The sequence below is a fragment of the Apis laboriosa genome, unplaced genomic scaffold (assembly GCF_014066325.1).
Source record: "Apis laboriosa isolate Shangri-la unplaced genomic scaffold, ASM1406632v1 scaffold105_cov147, whole genome shotgun sequence".
NCBI classification, from domain to species: Eukaryota; Metazoa; Arthropoda; class Insecta; order Hymenoptera; family Apidae; genus Apis; species Apis laboriosa.
Window position 1 is genome coordinate 1,898,190 of NW_025220714.1, and position 21,638 is coordinate 1,919,827.

General features: G+C 31.7%; 3 protein-coding genes and 1 non-coding gene across 10 annotated transcripts in view; 2 read left to right on the forward strand and 2 right to left on the reverse strand.

Annotated features, from left to right (window-relative positions):
• The window catches only part of LOC122720949 (protein sickie), a 156,444-nt gene extending 155,936 nt beyond the window's left edge, over window positions 1–508 (reverse strand). For 2 of the 3 annotated variants that reach the window (XM_043948097.1, XM_043948088.1), the window contains exon 1: window positions 168–507. The gene's annotated coding sequence lies outside the window, so the exon portion shown is untranslated. Of the gene's footprint in view, window positions 1–167 lie in introns of all 3 variants that reach the window. The other variant, XM_043948106.1, reaches the window with a different exon arrangement.
• A 2,965-nt stretch (window positions 509–3,473) lies between these two features.
• Window positions 3,474–7,348, reverse strand: LOC122720432 (serine/threonine-protein kinase GA29083-like). 3 transcript variants are annotated; one of them, XM_043947171.1, is made up of 6 exons: window positions 7,084–7,348; window positions 5,491–6,513; window positions 5,234–5,411; window positions 4,852–5,145; window positions 4,504–4,746; window positions 3,474–4,130 (listed from the first exon to the last, which is right to left on the reverse strand). In XM_043947171.1, exons 2-6 carry the CDS (start codon window positions 6,510–6,512, stop codon window positions 3,873–3,875), a joined length of 1,995 nt encoding a protein of 664 aa, XP_043803106.1. In that variant the 5' UTR covers window position 6,513; window positions 7,084–7,348; the 3' UTR covers window positions 3,474–3,872. The 3 variants fall into 3 exon arrangements, with proteins under 3 accessions (XP_043803106.1, XP_043803098.1, XP_043803115.1); XM_043947163.1 differs by having other exon boundaries at window positions 3,474–4,133; XM_043947180.1 differs by having other exon boundaries at window positions 3,918–4,120.
• A 736-nt stretch (window positions 7,349–8,084) lies between these two features.
• Window positions 8,085–8,156, forward strand: Trnah-gug. The gene has a single exon. It is a non-coding gene; the product is annotated as a tRNA-His (tRNA).
• Window positions 8,157–8,853: 697 nt separating this feature from the next.
• LOC122719192 (protein crumbs) overlaps window positions 8,854–21,638 on the forward strand; it is a 29,399-nt gene continuing 16,614 nt past the window's right edge. For all 3 annotated transcript variants that reach the window (XM_043944842.1, XM_043945012.1, XM_043944926.1), the window contains exon 1: window positions 8,854–9,152. In XM_043944842.1, the coding sequence (XP_043800777.1) occupies window positions 9,128–9,152 (25 nt within the window). In that variant the 5' untranslated portion in view covers window positions 8,854–9,127. The remainder of the gene's footprint in view (window positions 9,153–21,638) is intronic.

Sequence of the window (21,638 nt, forward strand, 5' to 3'; positions counted from 1 at the left end):
ATTATTATTATTATTATTAATCTTTTGATATATGTACGCATTTTTATGTCCATTATTGCGATACATATAAAGCGAAAATTTTGTCTAGAGCTAACTAATGAAATTTTTGAAAAAATTATCTACAATTTTATTCAAAACATTAAAGTTATGCAATTTACAAGTCTCACCTGATTAGAGCAGCATTTATGCTAGTTTGCACTAATCTCTGTATTGCGAATCTTATATTGTCAACTATTACTGATATGTATTAATTTCTTCGTACACACTTATACGCACCCACGCACCTGTTACGATATGTTTAGTTTACAATTTAATAGAAATTTTTTTCCCCCGTTAAAAAACATAATGGCAATGCGAAGGACGGCTTATGTTAAATACAAAAGAAAAAAAGGATAGCGATGGGACAGCGAGAGAAGCACGAAAAAGGCGAGCTGCAGGCTGCGTGCCAAGCAGCCACCCTTACAGCAGGCGCGCGAGCCTACTACTGAACTTACTAGACTGATTGCCAGCCTCGCGAACCGGCACATTCGCTCGGAATCACTCGTCTCTCACGAACATCGGATATAGCCCACGATCATCGTCGACGAATTAATTTCGAAATAATTGATTAATTTCTTATTTTAATAAATCTTTAATTTAATAAATCATTGTAAGTGTTAAATTACAATGAAACGAATCCAAATTAATGATAATTAAAAATTTGACAATAAAAATATTTTTCCATAAGATAAGAAAATAATTAATACGATTTTCAAGCAACTACTGCATAAATTGTGCCTTTAACGTATTCGATTGATCCTTAGCCATATTTACTATTTTAAAATTAAGCGGTAAAATATTAATTCAACTACATATTAATTTTTACTAAAGAAATACTCAGTCTCTACGTAATATATAAAATCGATCTCTAAAATGGATAAAAAAATAATATAAAAATATTTTTGATTTAAAAAGTTTTATTAAAATAAAATATTAAAATTTTCAACAAACGATTCTTCAACAATTTCAAAAGTTATAAATATATCGAAAGAAATGGTTTTCAGGGTAATTATGAATCAAAATTTTGTAATGATTTTTATCATACTTATTTTTTTAATTCATATTTTACCAGAAATAAAAAAAGTACAATTTCAACCGTCGGATCGAAAGTATACGCGTATGTATTGAAAAAAAAAATGAAAGAAGAAGCAAAGGAAATAACAAAGGTACCAAATTTATCGTATGTGTTTGTGTAAATACATATACATGTATATAATAATATAAATAATGAATTTCATATATTTGGCATAAATCACTTTTAAATTTCTATAATCTACAGTCAGTGGTATCCAAACTAAGCTTAGAATTTTATACAGAACTTCATTGGTTACTGCAACGATATTAACCGATGCGCACTAACACACGCGCAAATGTACAAATATTTTCTGGGAAAGCTTAAGTATCATAGTTTATTTTAAAAATGAAGTTCATAGAAAAAAATTAAAAATGATATCATATCAAATCTATTGTCTATTGTCTTATTATAAGAATGATGTGGATAGGATAAAAAAATCACTTATGAAAAAATTCTTAACTTATGGATAACACTGACTTATGCAATATCGCGTATACATTTACGAATTAATTGTGCTTACAAAAAATTACAATTATTATCGTCTACATACGAATCAATCCTAGTACGAAATCTTGTGATAAATTAATTTTTTATGCGTAACTTACAAATTACAAGAACAAATAATAATAGTAATATTTAAATAATATTTTATAAACTTCTTACTTATTATATATGTACATCCTTATAGTAAATATAGTAATAATTGCATTAAAAAATATGGAAATTGTAGTGGGGTAACCATAAAAGTATTTTCAAGCGACAAAGGGAGAAAGATACACGCAAAATTTCTACAAACCATAATTTCTATAAAAATAATTTGAAAAGCATTATTATGTTTTGAATCAATTCTCTGTTTATACTCATATCCGATATGATATTTTCTAAGATTTTTTTTTTCATCATCACTAATTATCACCACTTTTACTTTTATTGCTCTTAATGTAATACCACGCACAGTACTTTTATAAAAATATTCATTCTAGCAACAGTTGAATTACTTTTGAGCAAGCATATGTAACAAGCTACACAAATATTTATAATTATCCACTCTGTCGCCCTCTGTCACTTGTCACAAGGATTTTTGCGTTAATAATACAGTTCTCACCTCGTTCTACAATTATATTCATCTAATTACTTATGCCTCGATAAGAACAAAGCAATTTCTACATTTAGTTTAATTCAATACTTGATCTACGTACAATAATAGATATCAAATATAAAATAAACTACTTAAATGCATTTGGCATGTCTTGTTCACGTGTGAAGCTCACCTGTTCTAATCTGAATTATTGATCTTATTGATATCAATGTCTTCAATATTTAAGAACAAATGACGTCACATCCATGGTTAAATAGACTTTGCACTTACATTAAAATAATTATTATTTAGAACTTTGGACTCTTTAGCGGATTAGTCCCGCATCGATTCATGTGTAATGTATAAATATATCTAATCATCATTTTTCCATCGGCCATTAAAATTGGATTTAAAAATGTTAGATTCGACGTGAACACACTGCTTGTTCAATTTGCTTCTACTGGCAGCTGTTGTACTATCTACAACTGAGCTTCGAGTTTTTTTTTATAATCATGTTCTAGGCTGTAACACTATTTTCTTTTTTTTTATCTATTTATATCTCATCCGATCATCTTACCGATCTTTTTTCCATTTATTTTTCTTAACTATCATATATATATTTCTGTGATCTTTTTTTAAGAATTGTAAAATATATTATAAGCTGAATCTTTCTGTCTGTTTTTCATTGTACAATTCATATGTAGAGTTAAATTTTTTACAAACTGTTATGATTTTTGTTTAAACAAAAATCATTTTCTCATTATTATTATTATTATTATTATTCAAATTATTTTCTATAAATTAAAATGAAAAACAATTAAATCTTTGCTTTATATATGTTTACTATTAAAAGTAATACATCACTATATGTGATTTAAAAATTTCTGATGTATTTACTTTTAACGTTGTAGATAGATTCTAATATTTCTATTGCTGACTTTTCATAATTATATAAAAAGAATTTTCTGTATAATTTAACTATAAAACCTCATTTACACAACCATTTTTATATGAATCACATACATTACTATTTTTTTCTTTTTTTTTTTTGGTTCCTCATCGTGGTAAAAATTAATATTTTTAAAGTCGTCATTTATATTTTTATATTTCGCGTAAAATTTGACGTTTGTTCTTATATTAATTGTGTATGGCGAAATCTATCTAATATTTCATTGTTCTTATTGCAATTGCTAATTACTATCAATAAATAATTGCATCGTTCTTTTTAAATAATAAATTTTGAAACAATATTTGGTAAAAAAAATTAAGTTTTTAAAAATATATCGGTGTCTGTATTGTATTTATTTAACATAATACGCGAAATATTATTAATTCTTGCAAACAAAATTCTTTATTTTATATTGAAAAAACACTCGAACTGAATTGTCTTTACAACTCATAATTTAAATTGTAGGAATATTTTGATATCTATCTTTCTCTCTCTCTCTCTCTCTCTAGTAATGTTAAATTATCTATTTGCACCGACAATTAACATTTTTATGAATACTGTTCAAACAAGTTTCACTATGCGATGGTTTTTAAACAACGATAAACGTGGTTTTTATATTAATTGTTTATAAGATTGTTCATTATTCGACTGAAATTATAAACAATCTGCACTAAGGGACACAAATGTTTCATCATTAAAATTTTTGTTATTAAAGTCAATTTCATTATAACTTAATTTTTCTGAACTTTGTCATAAAATAAATCAATGCTTTTTGATTCTATTGACGATAAAACTTCACTTCGGTTGTTTCTAATATCTGTTTTGTTATCAGAAGCATCATCAACTTCATCTTGAGAACTATCACCTCGAATTGGATTTTTGTAGAAGTCAAATTCAAAAATTGCCAATTTTATCGGCTCACGCTGATACCAGTGTTGCTCCGGCGGGTTGGTAGGTGTTGATGCTGTGGTCTGCTCGCCTAGAAAGCTCTGCTGATATACAGAGGCGGGACAAAAGAAAAACAAAAGCTCTGCTACAGATACAGCAAACTACTACAGAAGCCTTCTTAGCATTTAATTTTTAAATAGCAAAAAATATGTCATGTAATAGTTGAACATATTATACATCTTGTATGACAATGAATTTACATTATAAACAAATTGGTAGAAAATTATGAATAATTAAAATTCAATATTATTCAATCAAAAGAAGACTTCATCGTTACTACACTAGAACAATTTTCTTATATTACTTTCAATTTAAAAAAAAATTATAACAAATAAAATGAAATAAAAGAGCAAGCCATGCAAATTAATAAAATAGGTTTTCTATCAACTAAAATTAACGTATAATGACAGTTACCGCTAGCCATGGATGATCAAGTACATCTTCGGCACCAAATCTCAATTCAGGTTGCGTTTGTAACATGTTTGAAATTAATTGTTTAGCAGAATCTGAAATATCATCCCAAAATGGAGATCTAAAATCATATTGACCACTCAAAATACGTTCAAATAATTCTTCTTGCTTATTTTCAGGAGAAGCAAATGGTGGAAAACCACAAAGTAAGATATATAATATCACACCAGCTGCCCATACATCAATCTGAAACAATATAAATTCATTTTATCTTTCGTATCTTTTTAAAGATATTTTTCTTTTCGATTGTTTTAAAGATATTTTTCTTTTTGATTAAGAAAAATAATGTACTTTTAAACCATATCCTGTTTCTGCAAGAATTTCTGGTGCTACATATGTAGGTGTACCACAAACTGTGTACAAAGGTTCTCTTACAACTTGGGCAAGTCCAAAATCGCATAACTTTAAACATCTAACATGATTTCCATCCATTTCAACTAAAAGATTTTCAGGTTTAACATCACGATGTACAATATGATGTGAATGTAAATAAGCTAATGCAGATGTTAAATGTCCAATCATTACACTAGCTTCACTTTCCGAAAATTTTGTTGCTGCAGCAATAGCATCAAACAAATCACCACCCTAAAATAACAATAAATATAAATTATTCTATCATTAATTTTAATTTTTATGATTTATAATATATATATGTGTATATAAGTAAATGTACTTTTACAAGTTCCATGACTAAAAACAATTGATCGGTAGTCTCTTGTTCTGCGATCAAATTAATAATATTTGGATGACAAACTTGTCGTAAAATTGATACCTCACTTGCCCACATTGTTTCTTTACCTTGACATTTATATTTATCTACAATTTTCATTGCATATTCTACACCTGTAGACCTACAAATTATTTTTTTATGAAATTTAGAATATTATTTTTAATTATTAGTATTATATATAATTATCTTATGATACTTACTTATGAGAACAATGCCTAACAACAGCAAAGTTTCCTTCTCCAATTACATGTCCTACTGCATAATGTAAACGTAACGGCTGTGGTAATATCAGTGAAGAAGGACTAGGTGTCCGCACTTGTGGTGTAGTAAGCACTTTTTTACCAGATTTACGTGGCATTCTTGGCATTGGACCACTCTGTCTTTTCGATGTCCATGGACATCTTCGAAAGCTTTGAACACTTTTAGATTCTTCAAAATCTAATTCAAAATCTTCTTGATTCGATTTTTCAGGACCATAAGCCACAAAGATGTCATCATTTTCAAAAAATTGTTCCAAAGAGGTAACTTGTTGTCCCGAAAGAGTATAAACTTTTCTTACTGCTCCAGTATCTAATTTAACAGCTTCTGTAATTGCTTCCAACGCATGTTCTAAGCTTGGAGCATTTCTTTTATTTAACAAAAGACGTACAACTTTACGTGGCTTTGTACCATGTCGAATTAATGTGATTATTTTTGCTTTTACACATAACGGTATTGCACTTATTTGTCTACCAGTACCTGCTGGAGATTGTGGTAGTCCAGATAAAGAACTGCCCCTTCTTACTTTAGTAGATGAATATTCCACTTTTTTAAAAATTTCTCCTTGTCCAGAAACTACGTAACATTTACCATCTTCTAAATCATTAATACTTTGAACTTTTTTCCCATCCATGGTATATATTGCTCTAACACCATTAGGTAAAGTGACACTTGATATTAAAGCTCTTGTTAAATCTGTAGCTAAACTATCAAAACTGCGATATCTTTCTGGCGTCACAGCCATCACAATACCAGTATAAAACTTATCTCCATTTCTAAAAAATCTTACTCTTTTTGCTTTCTTGGTTGGCGGAGTTCTAAGAACATTTAAAGAATGTCGCGAACTAACATCCAACATTCTTTCATCTATGCTCATTATAGTAGTGGAACTTAATTCTCCACTTCCGGAAAAATTGCTATCACCAGATGGTGAAGCACCTTGACTCAATGGTTCTTCCATCATCCTGAATATAAAATTTATAATGTAAATATAATGTTATATATGCACACATACATACAGACACATTAATATAATACATATAAAAGTGAATATTAAAAAATTATATTATGTAATACAAAATTATTATATTTCAAATAAAATTTAAATTTTTATACATTATTTGTAAAATCAAATTTAAAAAAATACGTACAAACAAAAATATTCGTTGTTATTCATTAATTATTAATAACATATATGGACAATTTTTCAATAAAGTTATAAATACAAATATTTTCTATTATTTTATTATCATAAACGTTATAACAATAAAAGCTAAATAAAAATATGTAAGAATCAATTGTAAACCTATATAATTTAAAATATTTTAAAATTTCTATAGTTCTCATTATACGTTTAAAAATTCATCTAACATGACTGATAATAAGAATATTTATTTTTCTTTCTAACCTACTTAACCTTTCTTTTAACTACATCATTATATACACAAGTACAACACATGAATAAATACAAGTCCAGAAAGTCATTTGTTAATACTTCAAATTTACTAATTAACAAAAATCTTATATACACTTACCTGCCCAATGAGCAGAATGTCCTATTAAAAAACAGAAGAAAAGCCAAGTAATGAACGAATGAATCACCACTGAACTGACATTTTCATAGCAACCATGACGCGAATATTAGATAATAAAAGCGAGAAATCTCGCTTTCTAATATTACATTAATATAATTTTTTTTTCTGTTATATGTAAATCCCATACAATTTTAATACTTTCCGTTTCTATCGCAACTAATTTTGTTTTCTGCGCGCAGAATAGTTTAACCTGCCAAACTCTATAAATAAAGTGGTTTGTCAAAGAGAAACCGGAAGATCGGAACCGGAAGTGTAAAGAAATTAAAAGGGTGTAATATAAAAATGAATAATTGAATAACTTTTTCTCATTAACTTACAATTAGAATAGATTGTATGTTATCCGTAATTAACTTTGTTCCGAAAAGAGGAAAAAATATATAGGATATATGTGTTACATATATTATATCTTTAACAAATAATAATATTAATGAAATACGTTATAAATTGTATTATTAATATATCTTTAAAATGTAATATTTGAACAAAATTATCAATTTCTGTAACGAAAAAATTTAATTATTGAAATTAATATAATAAATTACATAATAATTTACTAAAACTTACAAATAAATAATAAATATATAAATGTATAAATATATAATAAATAAATAAACATATAAAATTTTTTTTTTACAATAGTTTTCTTAAATATATCCAATATGATATATTATATAGTATGATATACCATAGAAAGATAAAAATTTAAGTTAGTTCGTAAAATATAACATAAGTATGGATAGAGGGCAACATAATCTTTAAAAGAGATTTTCTTTTTATCATTATTTATTTATTATGCTTAATAATATTATAAAATTATACATAATGATTTAATAAGTATATTAAATAAATTATTATGTAAAATATATAAAAAAATTTAATATTATTATACTATATGATATAGAAAAATATATAAAAAGATACATTCTTTAAGTCCTCTGATAGCCGTGATCGTCTAGTGGTTAGGACCCTACGTTGTGGCCGTAGTAACCCAGGTTCGAATCCTGGTCACGGCAATGTCTGACAAAATGACATTGTCACGGCAGAGGAGTTTTTTTTTTTCACCTAATTCTTTTCATTTATAATAATTTGATTTTCAATTTAATCATTAATTACATTTTTACATATTTATATATCGCGTACGATTATCAACTAACATTATACCATATACGTTTTACTTTGTATAAATTAATATTTGAATTTAATATTATTTTAAAATAAATAATTACATCACTATAAATATTTTTTTAGTAAAAGATTTTATATAATTAAAATATATATTATATAATTCTTGTTTTATTTTATTTTTGTATTTTAATAATAATTAATTAATATTTTAATAATGCACACACAACACAATCCAGTTTATAAGTAACCTAAAAAAACTTGAAACTATTTAAAAATAATGAAAATATAAATTAATAATTTTTATTTGTAAGTATTATTTATAAATGTATTCATGCATGTTAATTTCAATAGTTAAAACGTTTAACATGAAAAATTTCATTATAGAAATATTGAAATTTAATTGATAAAAATTCAAATTGCTTAAAACGCGATCTGTTGATCCGCACCTGGCAGTAGGATCAAGAGAAAGATAGATATAGAAGCGATCCAGACGGTGTTAGTAACGACACAGGGCCGTAGCGTGCTAGTGCTGAAGTAAAGGTGCTTAGAGTCGGTGGAGGGAGATTTCACAATAGCAACCGACCGTTCTCCAGAAGAGCCGCAGTCTCGCTCGGTGTGTGTTTCTCGGCAGTCATAGTTGTTGCGGGTGGATGTATTACGTGAAGGAGCGAAGCGAACAGAATCGCTCTATAGTGCATGAAAAGCATAAGCGTGCAGTTTTCCTAATTCAATATAAAATAAAAAGGACAGAGACGAGTGCGGTGACCGAGAATGTCTCGTGAGTGAATGTGCAACAAGAGACGCCGTAAGTGCGGGTGTCCTCGAATTCGATTGCAGATCTTTAGACCGGTCAACGACAATGCGGGCGCGATACGTCGTGGCAGGTGAGTAAGGCCCCGGGCATGTTCGCCATTCGTGCGTCGTTCTTACTCCGTGTTTCTCTTTGCCTACCGCTACAATCCCTACGGTCGCTTTACAAACTACGATCCAAGACACGAACGTCAATTCTTTTAGTTTCATCAAATTAAATATAATTAAAAAATTATTATTCAACTATCCATTAGCAAATAATATATTTTTATCGATATTGAGTTTTTATCTTTCTTGTGGCGGGTAATCTATATTACATTGTTGTTCAAATTTATACGTGGATCAACGCAAACGATGAACTCAGTAGCGTTGAATTTATGACAGGTGGGGAGACCGCCCTGCCAAACCGTTCCGCACACCTGATCGTCTACCTGAAGTACTGTTATTTCTTCGTGTGTACTAAGGTAGACTAAAATAATTTTGCTTTACTTCATGAAAATTCTATATATTTTTTTAATCTTTTTGCCAGAATTTTGTATTTGTTTATTTTTTTTCTATATTTTTTATTTAGTATTCTTAATTTTTCTTCAATTTCTCCTAATTGTATATCTTTCCCATAAAGAAAATATTTATGATATACGTGTTATTTTATATTTTATAATTGTTATTAAATACAAACAAATGTATTATGTAAAATAACGATCGCTCGATCTTGCTCGGTGTGTTGAAATCTCCGCGACATCTCCGACATCGAACAATATTCGAATTGCTTCGCAATTTTTAGCTTTTTGTTACTATTTTGATTTCAAATATCCAAATATTGTTAATGTTAATATTTCAAAGGCAAAGGAATGAATTACAGAATTACGAAAGTCTGATCGATAATGTTGGTGCAATGACCAGCTAGCCTTATACTGGACATACGACTAAAGTGCTAAAGTAATTTAAAAAAAAAAATACACAAAGATGCAATTTTTCTTTCATTCGAATCAAACCATTAGTTTAAGAATAACAATGTTATGGATACGCGCAATCATTCGTGTACAAAAAAAATAATGAAAAAGTTCATATTTTCATTTAAGTATCCGTATTAAATTCGTAAAACAGACCAGTAGGAATATCGATCGTCTTGCAATCTCATTGTGATATCTTGCGTTGTTCAACGACTTCCCTTTTACTAATTCCCTTACGAGGATAAATACATTTTTTTATTTAACGTTTGTTAATTAATTATTCTAAATATTCTAGATAATTTTCCTTTTTGTAACATAATTCTTTTGTACGCATAATTTCATTCGCGAAAGCTTTTAAAAGTTTTAACCAACTTCGAACAACGTTTAATAGATATACGAGACGTAAGTATCAATTTCGACGCTTTTTTTCGCTCTCGATCAATGCTAACTAATCTAATCTAATTCTTGAAATTAAAGTGGTCTGTTCGAAAACTAAAATATGCATATTTCGAATGTTACGAGATCGTAATTTTTTTCTAAAAATTCACGTTTAGAAATCGTGCCGTCAAGCATAAAATTGAAACACATTTGGAGGTATCTAGCTACTAGGATTTCCGAGTGAAGAAAAAACATACATATTTCGACTCGTCTAACGCAGGTGGAAGCCACGTCGGTGCATTAACGTTGATCCCTCGCTTCACGCTCAGGTGCGTGCCTCAAACGACACACGTATTCTATACACATACCAACCACTGCGCAGAACAGAGGTTCCACATTCGTCGTTATACCTGGTGGACGATGCTAGTCTTAATCATTTTTCTTTCTTCTTATCGTCAGCGTAAAAAGACTCGACTAGATTCCGTAACAAGTGCATCGTTTTATTTCACGTCCAAGAAATTTTACCTCGTCGGAGGAACGACTACTATAATATTTCCGATAGTTGCAATTCAAACGTGTAAAACGTTGAATAAAATTTGCGCAATTGCTCTTCCTCCCCCTCCTTGTGAAATAACGTAAAAGGAGAATGAAAATCAAATTTATTTCAATCGTGGAAATCTTATCGATCGATTGCAATTCTTTTTATTGGAAAGAGAAGATATAACATTTATCAGAATCGAATGTTTTATCAGTTAATGTAATAATTCGTATCGCGAATTTTTCGCGGATACAATTGTTTCGATATAAATAAATATCGAATTTATTATTGGATAAGTGCAAAAAATTTCCAAGATTCCTAGTGGAATAATTTAATCAATTACATATACACATTGTTCCTCTTTCGATATTATGTACGTACATTCGTTAAATGTGGAACTTGGACATTCCAAAAGAATGCATTTTTTCGGGATCATCGAAGCGCGACCAACGGAGAATACAGTTCTGCCTGTTTTATTTCATTACTATGTTCGTTTCGAACACAATTTTGCCGCGATCGTATATTGTTGTTAACGATTATTGTTATCGCTCGTATAAAATACGCTAATATAAATAAAAATTTTATGCTTTCCATTTTAATATTATACCATAATTTTTTTTACATTGCAATTTATTTTTTTCTTTCTTTTTTTTTTTTTCCGTCTCATTTTCCTTTTTCGATGTTGTTTTTCGATTTTTTTTTCTATATTTCTTCTTGTCTATATTTTTTTTTTTTTTTTTGGAAAATCATCGAACACCAAATGCTTTACATAAATGTTGTAAACGCTTGTAAATAAAATAAGAGTAATATTTCGAATCCTTTAACGAAATAAATATCGATATCATTACCATTGTAACGCGTAGAATGTCATGGAATCGCCAAGTTACATTCCTTTAACGGTAGGTTTGATTAACTTTACTGTAACTGTATTAGTCATTACTTCCTGGATTCTCTAGCTTCCTTATACGCTTTGTACGAGGTAAACCGTTTTCTCGTTATTATGCTCCAAACAATTTTTATTATATATTATTTTATTCTATCTTAACGTTATCAAAATGGACGGTTCATAAATAAAAAAATCATCACGTTAATCCCTAAATAATAATATTATATGTTGTAACAATACCATATAATTTTTTTTTTTTTTTCTTTAACGGAATTATTATCGAAACAAACACCTGTTATTTTACATGGCTATTATTATGTGAAAGAATTATTTTTCTTTTCTATTATTAATTTCTCGTATAAACTGTTTTTTTTTTGTATAAATATATTATTAAAAAATTGTAAAAATTTCAATATGAGTCATTTGAGCAAAATTTGTTCAAAATTTTAATGCACGTATTTTTTTTTTTTTTTTCAAAGCTTTCTAAATCTTATTTGGAAATATATATTCGAAAGTCTGGTTATTATCAGAGAATCAAGTAGTAGAAAATTCTTGAATAGTTCTTGAGTTCGGTGAAAGGTTTTTTTTTTTTTTTTCAAAGAATTCATGGGGACAGGATACCAGCGAGGTTCTCATGGGCCATGTGCTTAACGTTATTGTCTTTTCTATTTTCTTGTCTCTGGTTTGAATTATTCGTAATCTTTTCTGTCTCAAAAAAAAAAAAAAAAAGAAAAGAAAAAATCACAATTTAAAATATCACCAATATAGCATTGTATACACATTGTATTACAAAAAACATATATTTTTTATTCGATATGTCCAAGTCAAAATTAAAATATCTTTTGATCATCGTATTGTTTACGAGAAAATATCAATTGTTAATGAGAAATATTATATTATATAGATGGCTTCCTCTGTAATTTAATACGAATCAGTTGCGTGTTACATGTATAATAATTATAATAATAATGTATAAAATAACACGAAAACTATCGCAAGTAAATAATACGAATTACAAAATAATGTTTCTACTTCATTTCCTTTTTTATTACAAAGTTTCGAATCGATCGAAATATTTGACAATGCTTTATTAAAAATGTTCTTAACCGACGAGTTTCGTTGAACGTTTGTCAAATAAAGTTAAATAAAATTAAATAAAACGGGCAACGGTTTTTGTTAACGTGAACAGTAAAAGTTTCGTATTATATCGACAACAAACACTTGAGTTATTGAAATTGATCGCGTATCGCGTAGAAATTTACACACTTGTTCGATTCGATTAATTAAATAATTCGTTCGCGATTATAATTATTTACGCCTCCTGCGATTCGTTGGATTTAACCAGACCATATATGACTCATCTATATACGTATACCAATTAAACTGACGAACTATATATATATATGCACTATCATATGCGACAACACACGAAATAATTTCCATCGATCACACGCGTCATACAACCGGAGGGAACGAAATTAAGGCGATGCGTACAGAGAAAATTTTATCGAGGAAAAAGCTGACATTTAACGCTCATTTCAATCTCACCTTACGTACCGATTATACCATATTTCGTGCACCCACTTATCGATGCAAACCAATAACAAATGAAATTCACTTCTGGATCCTAGTAATTTTTTTTTTTTTTTTTTAAAATCACGTGTGTTGCGGTTAATTAAAATATGCAAATATTATTTTTTTTCAAAGCTTCTTAAATCTTATTTGGAAATGCATGTTCGAAAATCTGGTTATTATCAGAGAATCGAGTAGTAGAAAATTCTTGAATTAGTCGCGTATATAGTCTAGTTGGATCCAATGAGGACGAATGTCAGTGCGTTTTTAACAACGGCCACGTCAATGTTCTTTTTCGTATGCCGAGTTGATTTCTTTCTTTCTCTCTCTCTCTCTCTCATGCGTACATCTTATATTTCAATTTTACGTGGTTTACCGTCTCATAACGATGCACGAGTAAGGTTATTTACGTGTGTTTAGGTGTACGTACAAATATATCGTGTTTCCTCGAACGGACAATCTTATTGAGTTGGATTCTTACGTACATCGAAGAATTTGTATACGTTCACCTTGAAAATAAATTGTGAATGCGCCCATCGGGACAAGAAGAAACACCGGCGTGAAAATTAAGAAAAGACTCGCGTCGTGGCTCGTTTAATTTTTTTTTTTTTTTTTTAACAATAGAAAAACTGGTTTTCTGATCGACTGGAGCCACGTGTTTCGAAGTAGGGCAACGCAGCGTCTTGTATCCGCCTCGTATCGTGGAAGTTCCGCTCGAGTCGAAGCTGGGACGAGCGACGTGGCTGGGAAATTAAGCAGCAACATTTGCAACTATGTATACTTTTTTTTTAACGTAAAATGAGACACGCGTTGGGGAAAAAGAAAAAAAAAAATCAAGTTCAGCGTATCCTTGTGCCACTTTTTTCTCTGTGCAACCGTGTGCCAGATTTTATCGGGCGAAGTCACATACAAGCTAGGGAATCGAAAAAACGATACGCGATACGCGTGCAAATTCTATGTGGATCGATGACAATTAACATTTTTGAACGATGATTAAAAATTCTAATATTAATTCGTGATTGACGCGAGAAGACGATTGCATTTAACGGCGGGACGGAAAATGATTCCCGTTCGAATCGAATCAAGTTTCCACGTCGACCGGTTATACACATCCCTTTTGTCACTCGTGAAACGCATATATGTATACACTTTACTTGTACTTTGCATCGATACGTTTCACTTGGAAAACCGATAGTTCCCTTTGTGGGAATCCATCCCATCGGACGAAACTTCGGACGATAAATTCGTAAAACGATTTTCGTGAATTCCATTCAACGCCGTGTCACGCGCGTTTCGAGATAAAGCGTTGAAGCACACTCCATACTCTCCACCACTGTTCGCTACGCTGCTAATATCCACGATTCGTATATATACGCGTTTTATTTCGTTTCTTATTCGATACGTACGTTTTTCGATTTTCGGCAATTTCTCCTCTTATTAATTGTAAATTATAATAATTGTAAATTGTAATAATATATATAAATATAACATAATATAATATAAATAAATATAACAATTGTAAATTGAATAAATGTGACGATGGCGAAACGAAGCACGTGGCGTTTTCGTGAAAAAGAATCGTTGACGCTCGTTAAAAACGCGAGTTGAGTAAAAGATAATATTCTCTTTCTCGCTTCGTCATTTTTTGCTTCGAGTGTCGCACGCTCTCCAATTGGCGATCTCTTTTCCCTCGAGCATCCTTCTCTCATAGACGATCGACGCCTATTATACATTATATGTCTATGTACACATACGTAGTATATATATATATATATATATATATATATATATATACACGAAAGAATGATGGTACTCTTGTCACCCGAAACACAAAAGAATCACCATGACGGTTTTTCCTCGCCGATATATTTTTCCTCCCCTCTTTTTAGAGCGTGTCATTTTTAAAAGTGAGAAAAGAAAACAATGGTAAGTGCGCGCGCGTATACGTATACAACGGAAACGTGTTATTATTTCAATACACTCAAAACGTTGCCAACCAATCTAAATCTTGGCGTTATTATACCACCACCCAGTTCTTCCCCTCTTATCTATCTTCCCCTCCCCCTTCGTGTTAAAATATCTGGCACGTTACCAGATCGCGTCTCGCTTATGATTAAAAACCAAAAAAAAAAAAAAAAGAAAAAAAAATCACCGTTAAAGATTCAACCGCGATCAACATTCCATTTTTTTCTACGCTGTTTATAAACCATTTTCTCATCGAACGTGAACTTTCGTTCCCTGAAATATTTAAAACAGGATTTGATTGAAATTATTCAGATATTAAATGAAAAATTATTTATAGCGCGCGAAGAGCGAAAGAGACGAGTGATCGGGCAAGGATGTAAGAGGATCCTTGGAAGAGAATGTAACTGTTAGGGTATTCCATAAGTTTCTTTTTTTTTTTTTTTTTAATACAAAATGGATATTTGTTGCTTAAGGTTGATTATTGAACCATTCTGCTCTTCTTCTATCTTTCGTTATTATTCTCTTTTTCCAAAATTGTTGGGGCTATTCGCAAAATATTCCTCGAAGTGCGTTTTTATTTATGGATGACAGGAACGAGTAATCAAATCCGGTCCCAATCAAACTGTAACAGCTTTTCTCTTACAGTTAATGCAACACGCGCTTTTGTATCGTCAATTGTTCGCCAATTCTGGCCGTTTTTCCACTATGACAGCTTTCGATTTATCAAGCTGATCGCAATATTTTGCTGAATCGATGGTTTCACCTTGAAGAAGAAGCTCCTAATAGACTGCACCTTTCCAGTCCAATCAAATGGACAAAAGAACTTTGTTCGGGTGAAATCCAGACTTTGTGACAGTTGAAGGTCTATTGTTCTTCGATCAAGTGCGTTTTCGATGCACATTTTGATAGAAAATCCAAGTCTCGTCTCCGGTGACGAGCCTCTTCAAGAAAGGATCTCTTTGATATCGGTGGAGAAGAAAATGGCGCGTGGAGACGCTATTCGTCAATAACCGTGGAACCCAAACTTCGCGTCGATCGACATATCCCATCCTGATCGGGTGATTATGTACCGTTGTCCTGAGAACGTTAATGGCATCCACTATCTCGTGGATTTTCAACGAGCATGGCCTTGACAAGGTCCGTATCTCCGTCGCTGCTAGACGGCCTTTGTTCTTCGAGTCAAAATTCCCAGCTCTAAATCAATCGCAATAATCGTAATAGTCGTAGCACCATTCCCGTAAACGGTACAGATCTCATTCGCGGACATGTGTGCGATATCATTTGCACTATCACGTTTTTTGAAACAACGAAGCGTAACACGCTTTCTTTGGCTATCCATATCGAACGGTGTGGAAAAAAGTTTTAAAACAAACCGACGAAACGTACTTTAAAACAGCTCCGGGACGACCGAAAGCGTAACGGTTAATAAGATAAGCCTGCATGTTCATATAAAAATAGGTAGTTAAAGTCGTTCGTAGCGCGGCGCAAAAGAAACTTATAGAACACTTCTAGACACTTTAGATAAATGGTCGAATCGAAGGCAACAATTTGACGGGTGGTTGTCGTGGGTTCGAGTCGCGGTCACTGATCCATTCTGCGCCGATCATTCTGCGCCGAAGCTGCGGTAAAAGTTTATACCGTTACCGAAAGAAGGGGAGAGATGTCGTGCGGCGAATATACACGCGGCGGCGTTGCTCGAAACGTGCTCGTCCCGAGGCGTTACGCACAACCGGAAGCTCTAGTAACGCGCCTTTCGTTCGGGATTGCAACGATGCACGCCACGTTATACCAAGGCCGTTATTCAAATCTGCTTCTCTCGAGGACGAGCGACGTCGACATTTCGCCACGTTTCTCTCTATTCGTCGCTTCTCTCTCAAATATATCGCTGAGTAATTTCCACCGATTTTTATCTTGTATCGTTATCTCGTATCGTCGTCTCTATGATTGTTATCTTATATAATAGATAACCTCGTTGAACTCATCTCAGCATACGGTATTACACGCTTAGATGAGAAATATTTTCGAAAAGCGTCCGCGTTTGGCTTGACCAGACTGGACTGTGTTTAAAGAGAAAATTCTGACATGTCGAAAATGATAAAGCAAAGTGGATTCTGAAAAAGAAATATATTCTTCTTTCCCTATTTTGTTTTTAATTATCAAATCAATTAATTTTAACACGCGTATCCTTTCTTTTTTATTTTTTTTCATCGAAAGTCTTCTATCTATCTGCGTTTGTGCGTAAAAAAAAAAAAAAATTAATGGAAAAGAATACACGTCAAATTGAAAAAAATTTTTCTCACAAAATTGTTGAGAAAGTTGCCTTTGTCTCGCAAACTCGAGCATCGCGCGCAAAGGTATTTCATAATTACGCGTCATTTCTATTTTAAATATAAGAATAAATCATATTAGAGAGAATGGACGAAATATCGAATTCGGATCGTTTTATCGGAGAAAGTTTTTGGCTTTGGTGTAAAAATGTTGCGATTTTACGATTTGTTTGACAGATTCCCGGATAAAAAAAAAGTGAAATTAAGAAATAAAATTATTTAATGCCACCCCCTCCTCCTCGTTGCATTTAGTTCCGCTTTCTAAACGTAAAATATCGTGCATGACAATTTCCAATTTTAATTTTTTCTGTTCATCGGAACAGCATCCTTGTTCATACGTGATATTCGATGACACGTGGATATTGTTACGAAACGGATCGACCGTTTTCTTCGAACGAAACCTTGTTTTTATAAATAAGCAATAACGAACGAATAATAACGCGAGGAATGCAGAATGTTCGACGTATAATATTCGCGTATATATCGCGTTTATTGAATTTTTCGAGCGCAGATTTTTTCTTTCTTTTTTTTTTTTTTTTTTAACTCCTCACCGGATCCTCTTAAACGTCAATACACACGATCACCCGTTCGCGTTATGCAATCGATGCACGTCAATCAAGGTGCGTCCGTCCACTCATGGCAAATTGTGTACACGCGATAAAGTTGAGCGTGACGCGGTCTCGAATATTTTTATATACGCGAGAAAACAAGATCGGACGTGCGGTTGTTCGTCATTACACTCGCAGGAATCTAGTTGCACAGTATTCCTCTCTCTCTCTCTTCTCTCATTTTCCTCTCTTTTTCCCTTCAAAATTTCCTTTCGAATCCCGGGCACCATCCCCCTCCATATCGTCCCTCTTCCGTATTGCATGCATCCACATAATCCAATAGAATTCGCGTTGCAAAAGAATTCCGTATTGTGAGAACCACTGCTCGAATGAATGAGATCCATTCTCCATCCACTTCGATCTATCCAGAACCGATCACCGCGCTCGGACAGTATTATTTATACCGCTGTAACGTAATTCGAAGGGAATGCATTTTTCCTAACGGATCCTGTCAGGACGCTCGCCACCATCACGGAAGAACGTGAATCAATTACGTTCGTACGACCGTACCTCGTGTCCCTTTCCTTCAAATTTAACCAATCGTCTTTCGTTCGTTCGTACGATGCGTCGTGTCGTCGCGCAAGGCCGCCGCTACCGCTCGTATCGGCGAAGTATGGTATTACATAAAATTGTGCGGCGCTACGAGGCTTCGCGCGTTGAAAGTTGCCGGGCGGAGGGCTCGGGAAAAGAAAACGAAAGTTTCTTTCCTCTCGTACCTGTTCTCGTCTCTGGTACCGAAGATCGATCCTTCGACTTTGGCGAAACGGCTATGCGAGATGAAATGCGATCCGGAGTGGGGAGGGGAGGGGGGAAGGGTCAGAATTCCGAGAGATCGGATTCGAGGGAAAATATGGAAGGAGGGGGAGGGTGCCTAGACTCGAACGAAAATATTCGATTTCGATTTCTCGTTCTCGATGGATCGACGATTTTTCCTATTCGAAGCGAATGCGGAGGTGAGGATCGAAACGTGGGAATATTTTCTCGACGAAACGGATTCTGATTTCCATCATGTTTCGAGCAATATTTCGAGTTTTATATTCAAATTCACTCGAGACGATTTTCGAAACAATCTGTATAACGTGCAATCATTAAAATTCGTTAAAATTTCATCTTGTTATATGACAAACGAGCCATATTTCTATCGAAGAAATATTCCATTAATATTGAATAATTTTGTGAATTTCAATTCTGCGCTAAGCCCGATCAAATACGAGACAATGTTTGCAGATCGCAGCAGGAATTCTATATAGGTGGGTAGGTGGGCGTAAGTGAATACATCTGCTATGTATTTGTATGAAAATGAAAGGCAACGAAACTGGACGATCATCATCTTCTTAATAGATAAAATATTAATACAAATAAGAAAATGACGCTGAAAATAATTTTGATTAAAAAACTGTGTGATATTATCTATCTAAATATATTTGTACATTTCGTTACGTTACGTTCGATATCGATTCGGATTATCGAAAAATAGATTTTTGTTTCATTACAGAACGTGGTGATACATGTGATACCCGTTTGACAGCTCGTACCCATTAAAACGAGCATGAGCTGTCAAAAATAAAAAGTGTTTGAAAACAAATTATAAATTACAAGAAACTCATTTCCAATTAAAATTATGCAAATACAATTTCCTCGACAATGAAGGAACGTAATTTACAACTATGTGCTTAACAATTGTTTTATTTCTTTGAAATTTTTTCCTTTTTTTTTATATCTAAAAAATCAGAATTGATACACAACATATATCAAGCATATATTTAAAGATAATTCTTTAAATCATACACTTCTGAAATCATACACTTTTTCTTCCCTAATTGGACTTGTACTTGCCTCGCAAGTTGTAAGTGAGCCACGAGGTTAAACAGACGCGATTAAATTCTCGTTCGGTTACTTTCCTTCGACGATTCTTAGAGTTAGTTCGAAACGTACAATAGATTGTACGATAAAATATTTTATTCATTCGTGTGTTCCATCCAATAATTATATCACATACAGCATCGGTTGCGACTCGGTTAGAAATTCCTTATATACATGCGTACCCTATTACAAAACGGAATACAGAAGAGTGAGTCATCGTAAATATAACCTGTTTTTTCGACGCGTATCTAATGTTCTCTATCAGCGATAGATCACTTTGAATCATATATATATATATATACACATATCTTTTTTTATATATATAAATTTAGATATAGTAATTACACGATATGACAATGTGAATATAAATATTATTTTTATTGTTGTTACAAGTGATATTATTATATGTTTGATATTATAACATTGATTAATCTTGAAATGGCGAATCGGAAAAATATGAGAAGGCCATAAAAAGAGATAGATAAGATTGGATTTAATAATAAAACAAAGCATGCGACTACTACTGTAATATTTATACGATGTGTCGGGCATGTGCCGCGATAAAAATTTGTTTGTTGAAATTCTATGAAACTCCGTAACCGGGAAAAAATGATCAATTATATCGTGCAACGATAATTAAAACAATTATTTCAAAATCCATTATAAAATATAAAAATTTTAACTTTTTTTAAAAAAAATATTAAACACTTTTAATTACACTCCTTTGTTGAAACGCAAACGCGTGGAATTTTTTTTTTATTTTTCTTTTCTTTTCTTTTAATATCTCTTCACAATCGCTTACAAGCGGATACGCAATATCGTTATTTTTAATAGATATATATCATTTTTATCCTCCTTTGTCGATTAATTTATAATTGCAAAGGGAGATAATTTATCGATACGCGTTTTTTACGATCAACCGATTCTATTCTTTTCCCGGTGTTGTCGCTGCTTCTATTATATCTTTATAAGTGTATACCTGTTAATATACAGCATCTCGAATATAAGTAGCTTTCTGTAAAGCAACAAAGAAAGTTAAACGAGAGAAGGCGTGGCAAGGCTCGCTCGATGCTGTTGAGTCATATAATTGCAGTCATACGCGAATGCATACCGACAAATCTATTCACTATGTTAAAAATCTTGAGAAACTCTAACCTTTATCCGAATCTCTTTCATCTTTCGCTTCATTCCTCTCCATGAAATGAAGCTTACAAAATATCCTCCTCCCATCGATCGATAAAAGTATATTTTTTTCTTTCTCTCTTCTCTACAAATTGTAATACAACTCTCGCGAATAAAAGAAGAATTCTTACCAAACATAACAAACGAATCGTGAAATTTTACACAAAGCCTCTCCGATTCGTTATGCTTTCTAGCGGTAAACTTTCTAATATATCCAAGTAAAAAAAAAAAAAGGAAAAAAATTAGGAAAAAAAAAAAAAAAAAATATTACGAAATTTATTATACGCA

What these genes read in the sequence shown, in the direction of transcription:
- LOC122720432 (XM_043947163.1), bottom strand. Translation starts at nt 6,512, where the DNA reads ATGATGGAAGAACCATTGAGTCAAGGTGCTTCACCATCTGGTGATAGC. An exon ending in AAACAGGATATGGTTTAAAA is followed by an intron (nt 4,747 to 4,851) that starts GTACATTATTTT and finishes ATATTGTTTCAG; the next exon opens with ATTGATGTATGGGCAGCTGG. An exon ending in TTGATCATCCATGGCTAGCG is followed by an intron (nt 4,134 to 4,503) that starts GTAACTGTCATT and finishes TCTGTATATCAG; the next exon opens with CAGAGCTTTCTAGGCGAGCA.